The sequence below is a fragment of the Enhydra lutris genome, unplaced genomic scaffold, assembly GCF_002288905.1.
Source record: "Enhydra lutris kenyoni isolate GAN:26980312 unplaced genomic scaffold, ASM228890v2 scaffoldscaffold2, whole genome shotgun sequence".
Classification (NCBI taxonomy): domain Eukaryota; kingdom Metazoa; phylum Chordata; class Mammalia; order Carnivora; family Mustelidae; genus Enhydra; species Enhydra lutris.
In genome coordinates this window covers 19,350,691-19,371,672 of record NW_019154086.1, presented here as the reverse complement: position 1 = coordinate 19,371,672, position 20,982 = coordinate 19,350,691, and the positions used below count along the sequence as shown (strand labels likewise).

The 20,982-nt window shown below is 41.4% G+C and overlaps 1 protein-coding gene across 1 annotated transcript in view; it reads right to left on the bottom strand.

The window, feature by feature from the left end:
- Window positions 1-20,982, bottom strand: part of LOC111147583 (TRAF2 and NCK interacting kinase) — a 381,965-nt gene that overhangs the window by 284,999 nt on the left and 75,984 nt on the right. Inside the window, exon 2 of the mRNA XM_022503698.1 lies at window positions 15,641-15,706. Coding sequence (XP_022359406.1) covers window positions 15,641-15,706 — 66 coding nt within the window. The remainder of the gene's footprint in view (window positions 1-15,640; window positions 15,707-20,982) is intronic.

The following is a 20,982-nucleotide window of genomic DNA, read 5'->3' as shown; positions in this document are numbered from 1 at the left end:
AGCAGCAGCCCCACCATGTTTTCCTCCTTCCAATGAATTTTATCTGCTTAAATCTCTGACATTGAAAGTCTTGTAGACAACTCACCGCGAGATTGCACCCATTACTGTCCATGTGACCTAGGGCAAGTCAAACTTCCTAAGGATTCTTCAACTATGGAGCAGAGATAATAAATAGTAAATATCTATCTTCCTCATGACGTGGCAGAATGGAGCCTTTCATATAATACGCAGAAGTACTATTCATATATTCTATACGTACGAGTTTGCACACCAATACTGCTTCTACTGTTGGAAGAATGGGGTTCAGTCTGTGAGCTTTAAAAAGACACATGAACCACAAGAATACTCAAGAACTCCCACCTAAACTCCTTATTAAATCAATGAAACTCCTGAGCACAGAGAGGATCCAGGATAAAAAATAAGAAGAGATTGTTCCTTCACAAACTGTGGAAAGAATTCTGAATGCCGCTTAACTTCTAAGGTTCCAGTCTAGAATGATGGTAGCATGTCACCTCAGTGTGACCTTCTAGAGCACACAAGCCCACAGGGCTATTTCACCTTAAGTCAGTTCTTAGGCTTAAGTGTTTCTTTGTGATGTCCAGTCCTTCGTCTGAGCCAAGTTGATATTTGTTATTTCGTATGACTTTTATCTAGAGGATCTTTGTAAATAACCACTACCTTCCAAATCCGCCCAAAAGTGTATGTCATTATTCTAACAAAATCAGCTTTTTGGGCCACATTTGTATTAGAGGGTGACACTGCACCAACAGGAAAAGAAATGTCCTCAACTGCTACTTCTTCCTCGGGAAAAATCTAATTTGAAGAATGCGTAAACACAGTCAACACGAACACCAAATGGAAACATATACCCTTCTATATCTACTCTTCTTTTTTTTTTCAAACTAATATTCAGCACTACACATGTAATTGCTCCTACTTCAACCCAATACACTGACTGTAAAGAAGGGATTTTTCTCCCCCATGTTTACTTTGGAAATAGACACAAGCCATAGAGAAATTAGTTGACCTCACATGCCCACAAACTCACAGCACCTCAGCTGATCAGCTCTCTGAACTGTGTTCCTTGAGGAAATCTAGAAAGAAAACCTCTCAGCTGTAACCAGGACCTCAGAGAGCTGAGAGGGCAGCTCCAGCAGAGCTTTGTGAACTAAGACTACAGGGTTAGGAGTTGTGTGTGTCACATCCTTCCTGAGAAGTAAGATCCTGAGTAACAGTGAAACCTCACTCAGCAGTAGGTATCATAATCCCAACTAATCTCCACAATTGCTTGTTAGAATTACAACATAATGACCACAGACTTGGAAATGCAAAGATGTTCCTTAGAAGAAGATTATTTGCAAATCATAATATCCATGAAGGGGTTAATAACCAAAATATATAAAGAACTTCTACAACTCAATAACACCAAAAAAATCCAATTAAAAAGGCAGAGGATCTGAATAGACGTTTTCCAAAGAAGACAGACAGATGCCCACAGACACATGAAAAGAAGTTCAACATCCCTAATCATCAGGAAGATGCAAATCAAAACCACAATGAGATATTGCCTTATACCTATCCAAATGGCTGGGATCAAAAAGACAAGAAATAACAAGTGTTGACAAGGATGAGAAGAAAAGGAATCTCTCGTGCCCTGTTGGTGGGAGTGTAAATTGGTGCAGCCACCATGGAAAACAGTGTAAAGGTTCCTTAAAAAATGAAAAATAGAGCTCTCATATGATCTGGCAATTCCACTACTGGGTATCTATCCAAAGAAAACAAAAACACTAACTAACTAGAAAAGATATATGCACCCCTACATTCATTACAGCATTATTTATAATAGCCAAGATATGGAAGCAACCTGTGTCCATCGGTGGATGAATGGATATGCCATGTATAGAAATGCTGAGTCACTGTTGTACAGCTGAGACTAATAGAATGTTGTATGTCAGCTATAAATAATAAATAAATAATAAATTTAAAAATAAAATTAGAAAGGAATATGTGAAAAAAAATTAATTAACTTAAAAAAACAAACAGAGATGCTCCCTAGAGACAATTGTACAAAATAAGGAGTACCTTCAACACTGAGATGCAGATGACCGAATGCTGGGGCATGAGTGGGGTGCGATGGGAAACCTGTTTACTTTTAGGTATTAATGAATACATAGATTTGAACAAGAACTTAATGCTACGAGGGGCACCTGGGTGGCTCAGTGGGTTAAGCCTCTGCCTTCAGCTCAGGTCATGATCTCAGGGTCCTGGGATCCAGCCACACATCAGGCTCTCTGCTCAGCGGGGAGACTGCTTCCCCCTCTCTCTCTGCCTACCTGTGATCTCTCTCTCTCTCTCTGTCAAATAAATAAAATATTAAAAAAAAAAAGAACTAATGCTACAAAGCACAGTATTCAAGCCAAATATCAAAGAACACACTTAACCATGGTGTTACTTATCAACTCAACCAGAAATTCATAAATTTCCTGTACTTCTGGTCTGAAAATCAATAGTCAATGCAAAGCTTTTGGTTTTGGGTTTCGCTGGTAGGCTGTTTTCTTGTTTCTATTTTGTGCTTTCTCCCCATCCCTTATCAATACTGGTTTCTTGACACATCTTAAATTTATAACATACTTAACTCAGATGATTAACTGTCGGCCATTAGTCTTGTTCAACCAAGTCTTGTCCTGAGCAACGGATAAACTGGAGACCCAAGGAAGAAGGCAGCCACAGCTTCTCTGTCAGGGGCTCACCTCACCCCATTTCCCTGTCTCTCAGCAGACCTGTAAAGCCAGGCTTAGCTGGAGGGCTGGGCGCCAGGCATCTCCCCCGTGAGCCCTCACAGGGGCATATTCATATGCAAAGGAGAACAGTGTGGGTGATTAGCTTCCACGATATGTTTCTTCAGGAAATGAAAGGTTTTCAAAGTTCTGAAGGATCTCTCAAAGTGCTTAATGGGTACAAAATGGTAGGACAAAATGTACTGAACATTTAGGTAACAAAACATTCCTCTTCAGCTAAAATCACCAGAAGGGTTAGCTGAGGGAAATCAGGATCATGCTTCATTTGAGACTCCTTTTACCAGAATCTACGATCGGGAGGACCTGGCTGGGCTCATTGGGAAGAGCCTGTGACTCCTGATCTCGGGGTTTGTGAGTTTGAGCCCTAAGCTGGGTGTAGAGATGCAAATAAATAAATAAATAAGCACATAAACAACCTTATAAAAAGAGAGAGAATCTGCAACCAAGTTTGACTCCATTCAAAGGAAAGGACACAGTGCCTGTGTTTTCACTAGCCTTCACTGTTTTGACACACAGTAAGAGAAAGAAAGAGATCGATGTGGGTAAAACTTGCCACTAGATCACCTGATAATAGCTTTTAGAGGCACTGCTAGTCTTCTTGGGTCACGGGTGCTACATATCTACGACATGGAGGAAAAAAAGAGGGATACTGTGAATACTGTGGTCCTTAATGGGAACAGAAATGGAGAATTTTTTACACAGGTGTTCCCAACTTGCATTCATGATAAATCATCCAGTAAACAATTTGCATCCTCATAATGTAGCCAGGTCACTCTCAGAAGTTCTGTCCTGAGCAATAGATAAACCAGAAATTCTTTCCAATCATCTACTATCTCCTTGTTCCTCAAAGCCAGCCCCCAACCCCTAACACACAAACCTAGGTTCCCCCCCTCCACCCCAAGAGGGGAAAATATAATAGCAAAGAGTAAGCATTTTGTCACAGTGCCATGCCAGGTTACAGCTACCTGGCTTTCCCTCTGCTCAGGATAGAGGAAAGTACGGATTAGGCACCTGGCAAATATTTGCATGGTCTCCAGAGCAGTTAGATTCACCCATTTGCTCACAAAAGTACATAACTACAGCTGAGAGAATAAATCAATTCAATTCAACAAACATTTATCAAGCTCCAGTCTGATTGCAGCCTTTTGCCAAAAGGAGGAAAAAAGCACACACACACACCTGACTATTGGAGCTGATTTTTTAAGAAGTCTAGAAACACACTGTTCTCCCCCCTCTCCCACAAAAAACAAATCATGAGAAAAGAAACAACCAATTCCCTCAAATGATCAGCACAGCAGCTTTTCTTTTTGTAAAATGTAACAAGCACAAAACCTGCCAATGCCTTTTTGTAGATGGAAAAGAATTCCCTTCTTATCTTTCTGGGAAAATAGCAAATTTGTTTGTTGTATTAAAAAACTGTCTCCACTTGATAACAAATCAGTGATTAATTACCCAGCCATCGAGCCCATGTCAGTATTTTGGATAGAAAGAAGAACTACATATCGAAATAAGTCATGACATCATTGCTTTAGGTTATAAATTCAGACGTATCAGGGATCTACTTATGATGAATTCTAAACACGCAGTGCAAAGGGAGGGCAAAACCAATCCCCACCAAACATTTAAAGAGACTCGGTCTACTTGACCACAAGCCAGGCTCTATAGCCTACTCGGTGACATCAGGAAGGTCATGTATAAACTCCGAGACCTCAAGTTCTCCATCTTTAAAACGGGGATAGCCATACCTCTTTGATCTCATTGGTGGGGGAAGTGTAAAGGTCAAGGGAAATAATGAGTAAGAGTCAGGAGAATGGTTACAACCATCAGTTTCGATGTTTAACTCCACAGTCCCGAAGACAGGGCAGAAGGAAAACCTAAGAAAACTCATATATGTGAGTATATGTACTACTGTATAGCAGCGTCTTTACGAGTTCAGATGAGCTGTGGCCCCTTTTGTTTTCCCACAGGGACAGTTTTAGAATCATGTTCATGAAGCTAGTTTTAGAAAGAAGGGAAAGCATTTTTTTCCCTATCCTATTTTTGTTACACTACATGGAAGGTGGACACTTTTTATTTAACTTATCAGTATTTACTTAAGCTGCTGTTGGCTATTAAATATTATATATTTAAGAAAAAATATTATATATTTATACATTATATTATTCTAGAAATAATCCTGGATTCAACACTTGAGATTAAGCAAGAATGACACATATTCCATTGAGACAGAGCATTTCAAACTCAGCAAAACAGAGTGGTATACTCATTTACCCTGCATTGGCACTAGAGAAAAAGTAAGGTAATGTTCTGGACCTCAAGGAGCTCAGAGGTTAGAGTGGAAACAACCAGAACATTACCAAACTGTGAAGTCAGTGCAGCGAGAAGTCAGCAGGTGTCACAGGGTACAGAGAAGGGGGTCACTGCCTGAGCCAACAGTTCAGGAAGCAGGGTAGCTAGCACGAATAGAGAGCATGTGGGCTATGCATCAATGCCGAGCAATGAGATAGTACTGAAGAACACAGTAAGTCGGGATGGGCCAAAGGCGAGGCTGGAAGGAGAGACAGAGATCCCATCATGAGGGACCTGGGAATGGGGGGTGTAGAACCTAAGTGTGGGGCTGCTGTATGGATTGATGCAGGGAAAGGAGCATCAGGTGAGTGTCGCATTGATGAAGGAATAGTTACATGAAGGAGACTCCAACAGTTCTCTACCCAGAACATTCTACTGTTGAGTGAAATATAGCACCTCTGATGAAAAAAGAAATTTCCTGGGGGGCCTGGGTGGCTCAGTTGGTTAAGTGTCTGCCTTCAGCTAAGGACATGGCCCCAGGGTCCTGGGATCAAGGCCCACATCAGGCTCCCTCCTCAGCGGGGAGACTGCTTCTCCCTCTCCCTCTGCCCCTGCTTGTGCTCTCTTTCTCTCTCTCTCTCTGTCAAATAAATAAATAAAATATTTTTTAAAAAAGAAAGAAAGAAAAGAAAAAAGAAATTCTGCTAAAAAAGAAAAGAGTTGATACATCTAAAGGCAATAAGGAATTTCATTCATAAAACTGTAATAAATAAAACAAGCACAGCCTAGAACATGTTTGTAGAGAAAACATTAACTGCACTCTTTTAGGATTCATACAAAATGCTTGTACATTTTTTGTTGACCTTGACCTCTACCTCCACCCCAACCTAAAGAGAAGGATCACTTTATTTCAATAAAAACAGGGTAGAAAAATCAAGGACTCAGGTGGCTTTGGCTTCCTAGAACAAGATGCAACCCTCCAGGGGCCAGTGGTCAGTCACCTCTGAGGATAAAGCGGGCTGTCTGTAAGTCATCTTGAGGAACGCCAATACACAGATGGACAGATGTGCAGGACCTTTCCAGGCTTACTGGAGAGCCTGAGTTGCAAGAAACCCTCCGGGAAACCATCACCTCTACAATTAACTAGGAGTATTTTTTAAAAGAAAGATCAGAGGCTAGAGAGGAGGAAGGGAAGTAGGGAATGAGGAGTTATTGTCAAATGGGTGCTGAGTTTCGGTGAGGGACAATGGAAAGTTCTGGATTTGGCTGGTGCTGATTGCAGCTACTGAATAGTACTCCATGGTATTTATATTTTACCACAATAAATGGAAGCAAAACTAAAAAGGAGCAAGGTTTCTAGTCCATTCAGCTAGGAGCCTCACACTGCCTTCCTGAAAATGACGCATAGACCAAAACTCAGTAGCTCAAGGAATACCGTAAAGACAAGCATCACCCAGGACCCGCTAGTGGCCTGCCAAAGAATCTATCTGAGCGGCCAAATTATGTAACCAGGGCAAGTTTTCTAAAATAATCAAGCAACTTCCCCCTAAAGAAGACTGAGCTCTTCGCATCATCTGGCTCATAACTCTTCTGCACAGCCTAGGAAGAGAATATAGTTATTATCCCCATATTAAAATGATAGCTATTTGGTATTTACTAAGAGTTCTCAGTAAGCAAGCCACTCTTCATGTCTCCTTTGTCGTAGACAGAACAACAACAACAACATCAAAAAAGACAAGTTGTGTGCCTTGCCTTGGAAAGTAAGCAACAGGACCCAAATCAGAAGCAAAGGTCAGGGCCGCAGTACTTGGCAAACGGGTTGCCCTCAGCCTGATTTGGAAGCCCGGGCAATGCTTTGTTCCCCACTCCAAATCCTCACCACCAAGCCAGGTTTCGACTTAGAAAAGAGTATGCATTTGCTTGTCAAACAACAGATAGTTATTTTTGCACATGCAAAATGTCCAAGTCGATTTAATAAATTTACATTTGAGGTTAAACCACAGAGATAAGAAATTCAATCTCAGGGCTCCAATTAATTAACTGGTTAATAAGAATTGGTTATTCTTTTCCAAAGGGGTCTCAAATGTTTCCCATGTACAAAACAGAACTGTGCATGACTCTAAATTCTGTGCCTGTAATCCTGGCAGAGTTTTATTTTACAGTTTACAAATGATCCAAAATATGGTGGTTATACATAGGAAGTATTGACTGTTTAATTACATGAGACTGCCTTATAATCACCAAGTCATTAAGGGTGTTATGAGATCTAAAAACTATAAGTCACCAGGGTGTTGTGCATCAAGTGATTTGGCAACTCATTGATATGAGATGGAACGGAAGCATTTTAAACTGAAACCATCTAAGCACTTCCAATGGAAGGTGGGCACACGCATGCCAAGCCGATAATAGATGCTTATTATAAAGGCTGATGCTGAAAAATGAGTAAGTGAGGTAAATAAAACCCCAAGATAGAGATAAGAGTGTCAGAGGCTCCTTCCCAAAGGCAAAGACACCAAGAAGTGCCCCTGGATCACCTGAGAAGCAGCACGTTAGTCCAGTGGCCGTCAGTTCTGGTTGCACATTAGAAGCAACTGGGAAGTTCCAGAAACCAACTCTACCCAAACCAGTGAAAACCAAGTCTCTAGAGAAGGGTCCAGGTCTGTCTAGTTTTTCAAAGGTATCCAGATGATTTCTACAAACAGGGAGGGCCGAGAACCACTAGTAGCTACAAGAAATCCCACATCATTCACTGTGGTAAGTTTTGGATGCTTCCCCACTCTGGAGGTCCTGCCACCTAACAGGGAAAGCAACCTTTCCATATGGCATGTGACATACACCCGCTCATGAAAGTCTTCCCTCTGCGCTCACGTGGCAACCATCTAATTCATTACCTCAACAGATCAGAGCACAAGGTGCCATGGTCTTGAGCCAAGTTAGCTGCAAACAACGTGGTGATCTATGAGGATGAAGAGCTCATCAAGACAACACATTTCAAGAGTAAATGATTCCTCTCACCCCCACCCCCAAAGTTCCAGAGAGCTACAACCAATTCTTTTTTCCCTTAATAATCTATCTTTTCTTTACAAATTACTGGGAAATTGGGAGTTTTTTTAATCCTAAAAATCAACTCTAGCATCTCATTGGCAATCACATCATCAAATGCCATAAAAGAAGTATTGTGCACTGGATTTAATATAAATCATACAATTCTGAGCCTACATAAATACCAAGAAATCCAAGGTAGAAGGGGAAGCACAAGGCTATATGTGTTTCTGGCCTCATCTTCTGCAAATACCTTTTTCAGGTCATACATTTTACAAAAATAAGACCACGGAAAGAGCTAGGAAGCTAGGCTCCACTGGCACGTGTGTTTGGGGAGAAGCAGAGGTTGCTGATGCCTATTGTGCATCAGGCACTGCGCTGAGGTGATACACCCTACACCTTAGGCTTCTTGACAGCCTTCCACTGCACTATTATGAACAGATGAAGATGTCCAGATAGGGAGAGTGAGTTGGCTGTCCTCACACAACCAGAACCAGGCAGAACCAGACTGGGAATCCAGCTCAGTCTGGCTTCAAAATCCTTTTTACTACACCCCTCTCCACTTACTAAAATGCTGAATTACACTCCAACATGAGCAAACGCCAAGACCTCCAGGCTTCTTCCAGATCCGCCCCCCACCCATAGTCCACTGGGGTCTCCATTCTGCCTAGGGAGCATTACTGCTCCATACACTATGCTCCCACTGTCTCTGCCCACCAATTTTGAGAGTTTTGCTAACTCGTCTTCTTAGAGAAGTGGTTCTCAACTGGGGATGATTTTGCTCCCCAGAAAATAGTTGGCAATGTCAGGAGAAATTTTTGATATCATGATTTTGAAGGGCTAGTGATACCTCACAGGTAGAGGCCGGGGTGCTGTAAACATCCTACAATGCCCAGGAGAACCCCCCAAAACAAAGAGTTAGTCCTCCCAAAATGGTAACAGTTCCAAGATTGAGAAACCCTGCATTGGAGTCATAATGTGGTTTCATAAACAATGCTTTAGTTTCTTCGCCTGCAGAACCTGCAGAATCATGAGGAGTAACTAAGACAGTATCTAGGAAAACTTTTAGCATGTAGGAAGCACTCAGAGTCCCAGTGAGATAATCTGATTGCACACTTCTATCCAGTAGGAACCATCTCAGTTGGCTCTACATTCTTCCCACACAACGCACAGGGCTTTTTTCATTGGCACTCAACAACTTTGAAATAATGCATTCTTTGTGTTGGAAATTCTTGATTAAAAAAATAAATAAATAAATGCCACTATTATCTAAGAAACACAACATTCTCCCCATACTCCTTACCAAAAGAGAAGTGAATAGTGCAATTCATGATTTCTTAGAATGGACTATGAAAAGCTACACTGCATCCTGAGTATATCAGACAGCCATCTTCATATCAAGATTATTGATAAGCTCACTATTAAAATGCCTTATCTTATTTTAACTTAAAGTTAATTAAGAGATCACACTATACAGAATTGAGGAAATCTCATGTAACAGCTTCAGATTTTTCTATCTATACCAAGTCTGTTTGGCCATATTGATTCTCAGGTCTTGAGTTGAATTATTCAGGACAACCTTAAATTGTAATCACAACATGTCAAACAAAAACACCAAAAGTTTAATCTTTCAATGAGTACATCAAAACTGGCTGGCATCATATCTCAGGTCAGGATCTTTATGTTTTTGACTTCTCGATTGATGTAACTTGGGAGTCAGCACAGAAATCCTAAAGTAAATAATTACAAAAAGCATTAGGATTAGCATTCACTCAAGTGGCACTTGAATAATCTACAATCATTTTTGCAGTTTCTGGAGGCATGGCCCCACAGCCCTAACCCTCAGAATGAACACATACACTTAGTGAGAGTGCAGGTTCCAGGACCCCATGGCAGACCTACTGAATCAGAATTTCAGAGATGGATCCCAGCAATCTATACTTTTAATAAGTTCCCAAATATTTGTTTTGCACACTAGAGTTTAAGAGCCCCTGCCAAGAGACTGAAACCCCAGACAATGGATTTGCCTCATTCTGTAAATGTCCAGCATAGGTCTGGCTTCTAGAGACTATCAACAATTCATTTAACACAAAATCCACAACCACTTTCCACCATAAAGTGTAAGTAGGGCATTTTGTTAATTACTTTTGGGCAAATATGTATTTTTGAAGTAAGCAGACTAATATTTTATGGGAAATGCCAAAAAAAAAAAAAAACCCTGGAAATGAATATAAAAAGAATTACCAAGGAGAACAAAGCTCAATTCTGGGCCCCAGAGTTGTCAACATCTACTATGTGCCAGACTAGGGATACAATGCTGGTTAGATACCACCACTAGGTTCCTACCCTGATTTTACTTTACTTATGCATTTAAATTATTTACTACATGCTCAAATAAAGAAGCAAGATGATTTTGGAGAGTGGCAATGCCAGGAAGACAATAAAACAAGTTGATGTAATAGAGAAAATCTATGGGGGCGGGGAGGCAGAGGTAGTGGCTGTGTGTATTAGATACAAGGATGGAAAGTGGTTTCCTTGAGGAGGTAACATTTGAACTGAGACCTGAAGGAGAAGGAGCCAGTCATGAAAGGATTGGGGGAAAGTTTTCTAGACAGAGGAAACTATTGCTATAAGGACCTTGAGTTGAGAACAAAGTTCTCATGAAATTAGTATAGGAATTAAATCAGAAATCAGATCACATATACAAAATGTTTTGCAAAATAGAAAACTACTTAAAAGTATAAAGTATTGTTTTTAGGGGCGCCTGGGTGGCTCAGTCTGTTAAGTGTCTGACTCTTGATTTCAGCTCAGGTCATGATCTTATGGGTCATGGGTCCTGCCTAGCATCAGTCTCTGCACTCAGTGGGGAGTCTGCTTGAGGATTCTCTCTCTCTGTGTCCCTTCCTACCACATGCTTGTGTTCTCTCTCTCTCTCTCTCAAATAAATAAATAAAGCCTTTTTTTTTAAGGTATAAAGTATTTATTTTTAGTAATATATTGGACTAGTTCTGGGTAAAGATTGCAATAATGAAGGGTCTCAGGTCTGTGTCATATGAAGAATTAATCAAGCAGTTCAAGGCTATATTGCCTAAAGAACAGGAGACACAAGTATGTGTTTAGGGGAAGAACGGAGAAGTCTTCTTCAAACATCTGAGGACTACAATCTTGTGGAAGAAGATTTAATTTTATTTTTTTAAAGTAGCTCCAAGGGTATGCAATGAACCTGATATGGTAAACACTTTAGGAAGACAGAATGTTGGCTCAAAATGATGATGAACATTCAAAGAGAATTGCAGGCAAATGGACTGACAGGGAAGTAGTGAGTTCTACATGACCAGAAGTGTTCAAGGTTGGGCTGAACAGACATTTGGCAGAGGAATGATTTGATTGGTTGCCCTATAAGGACCTCTGCAACCCTTTGAAAGTACACAGGCTCACTCACTCACAGTGCTCCCCACATGTGCACTGCAACACCCAAGGCAGCCTCCTTAGTCCATGCTATACAACCTTTAGGAGGTTTTGAGAAAAACCTGAGAGATAAAGAGGATTCTACCATGTTGCTAATTCACACTGACCCTGGGATCAAGTATGTCTCCATCTCTGTAATAAGCAATGTATATTTCAAAAAGGGAAACTAAGAAACAGGATAGGGGGCACCTGTGTGGCTCAGTGGGTTAAAGCCTCTGCCTTCAGCTCAGGTTATGATCCCAGGGTCCTGGGATTGAGCCCCACATCGGGCTCTCTGCTCAGCGTGGAGCCTGCTTCCTCCCCTCTCTCTCTCTGTCTGCCTCTCTGCCTACTTGTGATCTCTATCTGTCAAATAAATAAATAAAATCTTTAAGGAAAAAAAAAAGAAGAGAAAGAAATAGGATAGACTAACATTCGTTTTTGAAATCTATGGCTAAGATTTAGTGGTGTTTTAGCAGTAAACATTAAACCACTATCTCAACTTATTAAAATAATTACTTTAACAAAAATGTATCTGAATTCCATTAGCTCCCAATATGTGGCATGCCAATGAACAGCCAAAACTGTTAGTAAACAGTTAGTAAACTGTTAGTATGTGGCCTTTGGTTGGTCTGGTTTTTAATGGGAGCCATGGGTCCAGGAAGATGATTTCCACAATAAAGGTCCTGACAGACAACCAACCACTACTCTATTATTTAGGTACTTGGACCAATAAATAAAGTAAAAAAAAAAAAAAAAAAAAAAAAAATACTGAATTGTCACTTGACCACCTGGGACCAAAAGCTAAAGATAAACAAATCTAGCCTTCCAAGGACAGAGAGCCCAAGCCAGACCCAGGATTAAGACTAGAAATAACTTTGAAAAGCTAAACATTACTATGACCTTTACATGAAATATTTATATTTCCACATCCAGATGTATATGGTTCATATTCAAATAGACTGCAGAAAACATTCTCTTAATACCTACAATTTTTGTGCACATTTTTGTTTATCGTATTAAGTAGGTTTCTTAAAAACTACTTGTAAATAAAATTATATCATGACTTTCTTAGGACAACTTATAAAAAGAAACTTAAAATGAATCTTTCTGTAAAATAAAGACAATGTCTATATAATTGTCCCCAAAAAAACTATACTTAATTTTATGAAATTCAGGAACATCAAAAACGGGATTTACAAAAAATTAAAATCAAAGGTTCAATACTTAATATAAAGAAAGAATTTATCATAGAATTTTTTGTGAGTAAGAATCTCTTCTTAGGGCTATAAAATTTCTATTTATGTCTCTAGTATTTTAGAAATACACCTATTTCCTAGAAGGTAAATATAACCTATAATGTAAACAATCACTTCATAACTTATTTTTAAGTTCACACGTATTTGATTTTGCTATTTTATTTTTAGAGATTTATTATTTACATGGGGGGAGGGGCAGAGGAAGAGACGGAGAGAGAATCTCAAGCAGACTCCCCACTGAACACGGAGCCAGACAGACACAGAGCTCACATCCAGCACCCTGAGATGATGACCTGAGCCAAAATCAAAAATCAGACGCTTAATTGACTGAGCCACCCAAGGGCCTCTGATTTTGCTCTTTTTTTAAGCTTAAATCCTTCAGAACTCAGGGTGACAAAAGGACTAGATTAGTGGCTCAGGAAACCCAGGTATCTCTGTTCATAAGCAGGTGCCACTTAATATCATCTGAGTTGCCTAGAAACGAACCCCTTGAATGAGCAGGGGGTTTTAATTCTTCAGATATATCATTACAAGTCCCCCAAAACATTTCTAACTATATTCTCACTTGACAAATGCACAGAAAAGCTTAGAGCTGGTAAAAAAGACCAAGTCTTCTGTCCCAGATGCCAGTGTGTTAGCTAAGACCTTTCTTTGCAGTCTCCCTTCAGCTTGAGTGGTGCCAAAGTTTTATATCAACCACTAAAACAATGGCATCATTTTTCCTTTCTCCCTTCCTTCCTTCCTTCGTTCGTTCCTTCCTTCCTCTTCCCTCTGTCCCTCCCTCCCTCCTTCCTTCCCTCCCTTCCTTCATTTAACACAGGACTCTATCTCACCACTGTGAGATCAAGACTTGAGTCATGTTCAAGACCTGAACCAAGATCAAGAGCCAGACACTCAACCAACTGAGCCTCTCAGGTGTCCCAAGAATGGCTTCTTTAGAATAATGTTAGCAACATAGTTGGTAAATATCTTTCCTTTCTAAAAAGACCTGACACCTCTTGACACTTGTTTCCTTTTCTTTTCAGGTGACAAGAAATTAGGGGTAATTCTGAATTTTCCAAACATTCTCATCCTTAACTTAATCTCTTTGTTGTCTTCTTTTGCAAGAGCATATAGTCTACCTCTTGGATTAATGTACAAAGATGTGACTTGTTCCCCCAAATGCACATTCTACAGGTGGGAAGCATGGTACAATGGAATGATTCGGCGAGAAGGCACCATAAAACCAAGAGCATGCAACAGAGTTGCAACTCCATACTGCTGGCAAATCGGAAGTAATTTTCTACCTAGATCAGAGCTTAATTCATTAGCCCACATTAATTCACAAGTTCAATCCAATTTCTCAAAATGCAATAACACAATCTTCCAGCCTAATTATCTTCATCGACAGTATTTAAAAGCATTTGCTGAGACACATTTCTTTCTTGTGTCAGACAGGATCAACGTCAAGTGAACAGCTTGGGTGGACTACATTCTGTCTAATTGCAAAGGGCTGATATTTTAAGAAACAATGGTTTCTTGCAAGGGAGAACTTTTCCCCTGAGGAGACAACAAAGTGTCCCTCCCAATAAGTAAAGGTTTAAATGTATCTATTTACAATTGTTTTCAGATTCTCAAGAACATCCGTTGTGTGTGTGTGTGTGTGTGTGTGTGTGTGTACTTTTTGACATTCTCTAGAATTGGAAATATCACAATATGGATGGCTTTTACAGTAATTTTAACCACTAAGAGAAGTTTAGGGATCAGAGAAAGAACTTTTAAAAACAGAGCAAAAAGAGATCATTCATAATGAAAATACCAACCCATCTCATGATGGGTATTTCCCTAGAAATAATCATGAGAAAAGAATTGGTTTGTTTTGAAGCCATTTATTTCAACAGCTCATTTACTAAAACCCCCTGAATTTTAATCCAAAAACAGTCCATTTCCGTTTCCTTTTGATAACTGAAAGGGAAATCAACCCACATTTTTAATAGGATTTTATTTACTTATTTGACAGAGAGAAACACAGCGAAACAGGGAACACAGCACAGGGAGTGAGGGAGAAGGGAGAAGCAAGATCACCACTGAGCAGGAAGCCCAATGCAGGGCTCGATCCCAGGACCCTGAGTTCATGACCTGAGCCAAAGGCATGCTTAACGAATGAGCCATCCAGACACCCCTCAACCCACACTTTTTAAAAAAATTATTTTTTTAAGATCCTTTTGGGGGGTAATATCTTTTAAAAGCATTTTTGAGTGAACTCACAAGCAAAATTTAGTAAAAGGACAAAAAATATTTCTTATTCCTCGACTCACGTTTAACTTTTATTTATTGCCTGTCTTCTAAAAGTCATTGCTGCCATTACACCTTTGCTTTGTGAGGTAGCCAGGTTTTTCCTAACACTGTTCACTAAGCTCAGTTTAATTCATGCCCTGGGCCAATAACAAATCTACTTTTCCAGATGCAACACTTTAATATCTTAAATTTTGAAAGTAAAAGGCATCCTTTACTCCTTTGAAAACCAGTTCTAGCAGTGTTAAAGAAAAGGAAACGAAACACAGAAAGCGCTTCAAATAGGCAGCATTGAAATTCATGTATTGGATGTAAACATTGTGATATACAATGAAGGAAAAGGCCCAAATCTCACCGTTTAGGCAATGGGACTACAGATATATTTTTAAAAAGATGGAGAGTCAATTAAGAAGCATATTATTTTGTTTTAAATCTGCTGTGGCATTTATGAGCAAGAAGAGATGGCACTGCTGTTTGGCATTCATCAATCAAAAACCACACAGAAGTCACGTTCCAACTCAAAGAACTTACCTTATAAACTTGTCCATAGGTTCCATTTCCAACAAGTTCCACTAATTCAAAGATCCCTGCGGGGTCCTAAAAGAAAACAAACAAACAAAATTTTAAAACAATATTCCAAACATTCTCTTAAGCAAAAGCAAACATTTAAAATAAGCAAATAAATAACAACTTCAGCTTTGGGAGCGGTCATGTGTTAATATTACTTGCTATTAAAATTTAAGTCAGCTGCAGCTATGAAACTCGTCAAAATCCACTTTGTTTTCATTTTACACTTCTATGAGATATGTTTAAAGCAGACAAAAGGAGACAGGACTTCCACCAAAACAGTAAAAAAGAATGAACACATTTCTCACTACCAAACGGAAATACACTTGCAGGTACATCCGGATAAAATGAAAGACCCATCATCCTGGGAGGGGATTCTAATTTTTGAGATCTTTCCCTTTGAAGTTTCTGGGCTGTCCATTCTGTTGAACGCAGTTAAGAAAGGGGTGTTTCTGTATTGTGGGGGAATCGTGTAAGATAGTGAACGGTTCCCAAAAGCCCATGCAATCAACACGGCTGCCTCCCCCGAATGTCTTCCTTTGGCTTCACCTCCCCTCTCTACAACACCGATCCCTGCAACATATGTTTTGTGCCTAGTCTCCGGATCTTGTACTGCCCACAGGAAGAGTCCCTGCAGGATTTTGAATACCAACTGAATCGGAGATTCATGCACATCGTGACCACCAAACGGGAGGTCCCTCTAACCCTCAGAGTCAGCTAACTGTTAGGGTGCTCAATAAATGTCCAATAATTGCTGCTATTTATTACTGAATTATTATCTCCCTGAATTGGAAAAAGTACAAAGCCTGTAAAATTCAAGTCAGAAGCATACACTTAATCTGACCTCTACTGCTACCTCACTGGACAGAAATTGTTTCTTTAAGGGCCTAAACGAGGAATCACAAACTTAAATGTACACAGAGGTGAATCAAGTAACACAAAGAATGAAGGGGGCAGCTGGGGTCTTCAGCAACCTGGAGAAGCCACGTCTCCCTGGGGCGGGGGGGGGGGGGGGGGGAGGGGAGGAGGCAGGGGTTGGTCACATTGGTCACACAGCTGGACCCAGTTGAGATTATGTCCACCTATGAGCACTATATTGCCTGGTCTAAAGTTTTTCATTTTGTTTTGTTTCCAAGATGTCCTAATTTTTAAATGTTAGGCACTAACTCGCTTAAAAAAAAAAAAAATGCTGAGGGAGGGACAAGTAAGAAAGACCAAAAAAGAGTCAACGCTTTTATGAGAGCACTGCCATATATCGTTAGGGTGACTGAGAGGCAGGGGAGGGAAAGCCTAGGCCTTGGATGCAGACAGACCTGGGTCGAACACCAGCTTTCCCTTGACCGGATGCATGACTGTAGCACATGGTGACAGAGCAGCTCAGTCTCTGGGCAGATAAGATGGGAGATGACCCCTGCCTTGCAGAGCTCTGATGAAGAGGGAGGAAGGGCTTAGCACCACACCCCACACACAGCTGGCAATCTGTTCGTGTCTCATAGCAGTCATTTTTAAGCCGAAGAACAGCACCCCACTAGTAGCATTTAAAGGGTGAATGGCCGCTTCAGGGCTACTATTCGTGGGGAATGAGCCAAATAGGTTCCACGTGACAAGTGGGAGTTCTTTCAAGTTACAGTCTTCAGGTGCGCCTGGGTGGCTCAGTCGGTTAAGCAACTAACTCCTGATTTCTCCTCAGGTCATGATCCCGAAGTTCTGGAATCAAAACCTCTGTTGGGCTCCCTGCTTAGCAGGGAGTCTGCTTGCCGTTCTCTCTTTCCTTCTCTCTCTGCCCCTCCCCCCACTTGCTATCTCCCTCTCTCTCTCTCCCCCTCCCTCAAATGAATAAATAAATCTTGTAAATAAATTAAGTTATGGTTTTTATCAAACCAGGCCCAAGACAAGCCCTTGCTGTGTGCCTTCGAAGATTCCACACAGAAAATAAAATAAAATAAAATAATAAAATAAAAACCTAACAGTTGAAGCACTTTACCCCTGAGAAAGAATTGTCATCTGTATAATCCCTTGTTCTAACGCCATGAGAGCCAAAAACCCCATTCCAGACTCGACTCGGACTTCATAGCCTGAGAAGTCCAGAAGTTCCAGCCACACTGCACCAGGTCAGGGGGTGTGAACAGCGTTCCCAATGGAACCGTGTGACAGGAACCACGGTAAGGGCCCAGAGCTCTGGCGACAGAGACCCCGTAGCGGAAAGACCACCTGGGAGGCCTCAAGATGGGCAGGAAAATGATGTGTGTGAAACTGCTAGGCTGTCAGAGCAGCAGGTTCTATTACAAACAGAATTAGAAAGAAATGAGGGAACCGGAAAAAAAAAGCCCACAAATGGTGGCAGCTGCTGTTTGTTTCTAAGCTGTGCTCCCAGTAGTTTGTTTGCTCAGTGGTGTTTCTGCAACAAATTTTGAGAGAGGTTCTACATTTGCTCGAAATATCTCAATTGTATTTTCAACATTCGTTTTTATTTTTTTTTTTCTTGACTAAAAAACAAAATTTGAACGAAAGAAAGAAGCAGGACGGTGACTACCACCTGCTCCAAGGAGCCTAGAAAGCATGGGGGGGGGTGGAAGGGGAGCACAGGAGCAGAAACCAGAAACGGAGCTGGGACCAGCTTCTATGCCCAGGGGCCACCCTACCACATGGACCCATCCTCGGGGCTGAGGTTTAATAGGCTGATCTCAGGTAGAACTAGACTACTGACTTCTAGCTCTTTCCTTTCCTTGAACAGTCCACTAATGGGCCTATGGCTCAGCCCATTAGTGGACTGATGGCTCAGAACCAAGGAAGTGCAATGCTGAGACTTTTGTTCCTACTTCTGGGAGATGGGGTTCAAAAGCAAAGGTCAGAGTAACCACAGTTGGATTGGCGACCCACCTTGGGTAGGCAACCAAACTGGAAACAATCATCAAATGAGGGTGGTTCTCCAGGAAATGGGACTCAGAATTGCAGAGACTTACAGAGGGAGTTTATGGGGGCGTGCCTCAGAAGCAAGACCAGTTGGGAATGAAGGAAGAAGGACCAGACTGAGGAAAAGGAATGAGTTCAGCTGTTATGCAGTGGAACCAAAACTTCATCTGATCCCACAGGAGCTCTAGAGCTTGGGTGAACCTCCAAAATTACCCTACCCTGAGGTATGGGGGCCTTTGCACCCACCTCCACTGACTAGTCATTGCATGCAGGCTGTCCCCTGTCCCCAGCCCAGAGGTTATGATCTTGCATGAAGTGACACTCTTCTGCTAGGGACAATCTCCAGGTGACAACAATCACTAGCTGCCTATACTCTCAGCAGGTGGACAGTGAATGCCTCAGGTGCAGAGAGGAGATCTGGGTGACGCATCACAGCAACCACTACAAGCATTGTGGCTAGAAATGAGTACCAGTTTGGAATTGGAAGAGAAACCTATAAGCATCTATCTTCTACGGAATGCTGACAGTAATAAGACAGAATGGCACAACTGGAGTCATGGTATTTGCAAGGAGAGGGCTCTCTGAGACCTCAGAAAGCAGAACGCAGAGGTATTGTTCAGGGGCACTTGAACTAAGCCCCAATCCAAAGCTTCCCTCTCCCCTACCTCCACTCCAAGTACCTGGAGAGCTGAGGTTTTTGAACACGCCCTTACACAAATGAGTCTAATTGCTAGTTAGGCTCTTGTGGAATAGTGCTACAGCTTGAACATGGTAAGCACTCACTCCTCTGTTTTCTCCAGTCTTGGAGGACACTAACATAATTTCTCCCAAGGGTCACCAATGACTCAACCTCTTCTCTATAACAGTCTCTTCTCGGTCCTGTCCTAGTTGTTCCCTTTGAGGCACTACATGGCCAAGCACCACCACTCTTGTTGAAATACGTCCCCTCCCTTGTCTTCTAGTGTACCACTCAGTCTCTCTCAGAGATTCTGTTTCTTCCCCAAAGACCTTAAAGGTAGGCTGGCCCCGAAGTTTCAACCTTGTGTGGTTCACTAAGTGCTAATGAATTCATCTCCAAGTGTCCATTATATCCACGCACTCCACTCCATTCACGCACCAGGCCTCACCTGCTCTTGCTGGGACTATTTACTTTCAATCAATTTTCCCCCCTTCACCCTGAACATTCTAAAATAGACACAACACACCATGCTTTAGGACCCTACAGAGTGACTAAAAGTCAAGGTCCTGTCATTCTTAGGCCTAGTCTTCATTCCCAGTCTCATGTTCCATCATTTCGTGCAATAAGCAACCACCTCAAACCACCCGCCATTTCCCTGACACACCACACAGGCCAGGTCTCTTTGCCTGGGTTCACGACGTCTGTCTGCCAAGATTATTCCTTCTACCATTCTCCACCAGGCAAGCCCATCCCTAAAAGCCCAGTATGCCACCAACCCTGTGAAGCTTTTCTCAAATTAGCGCCACCAACTCTCTGCCCCCACAGCATGTTGTACATAGCTCTGTGATAACCACTTCACGTAGTGCCACCCCTTCTTCCATTTCTTGCCCTCGATAAATTACAAATGCCCTGAAAAACAGGGACTGTAACATATTTATTTTAGTATTTCCCAGCACATAGCATGGTGTCCACCACATAACTTCTAGACATAATGATCCACCAAATAAGGTTGATATCCCACTCCCAACTCTCCACAACACTTGTGGAGGAAGCTGCGAAAAAATGGGATCAGAATGTTGAGCCAAAGGTCTAGCAAACTTACATCATTTCTTTTTCAATCTAGACAATCTAGACAATCCAGCCCCTACCCCCTCCATCCCCCTTACCCTGCTTCTAACTGCACAAAACCATCACATGCATTAGCTCCTATGGTATTCCCAGCTCTAAAGAATATTCACGAAGTACATGGGTATAAGCTATGCTTCAGGGGCGTTGAGAAGACAGGCTGTCGGAATGCGGCCCCGTGCAATGCAATGAGATAATGTACCTAATAATCATGTTACAAAGACAGGAAAGCTAAGAGACAAGAATCAGCTTAATTCTCTCCTTGTGTTTGTTCAGCTACTCACAAAGCCAGGATGGAAGGCATGGAAGAAGGTTACATACACCAAGGAGGAAAGAGCAAATCACTGACATTTACCAAAGTCAGGAATCCCTGTTGGCTGTACACGCCTTTATTCAGATCTTAACCTTTGCCGGGAGATGGAGGAGAGAATTTAATTCTAAGGTAGAGTAGTTTACATTACATTATTTCATAATGAAATATAACTACATATCAAAAAGCAAGCTGTTCCATAAAGGAAAATGCAACTTTTCAGCAAGTACGGATCAAGGCAAATTTGGTTCGCCACCCTAATAAAGACCACAGTAATAG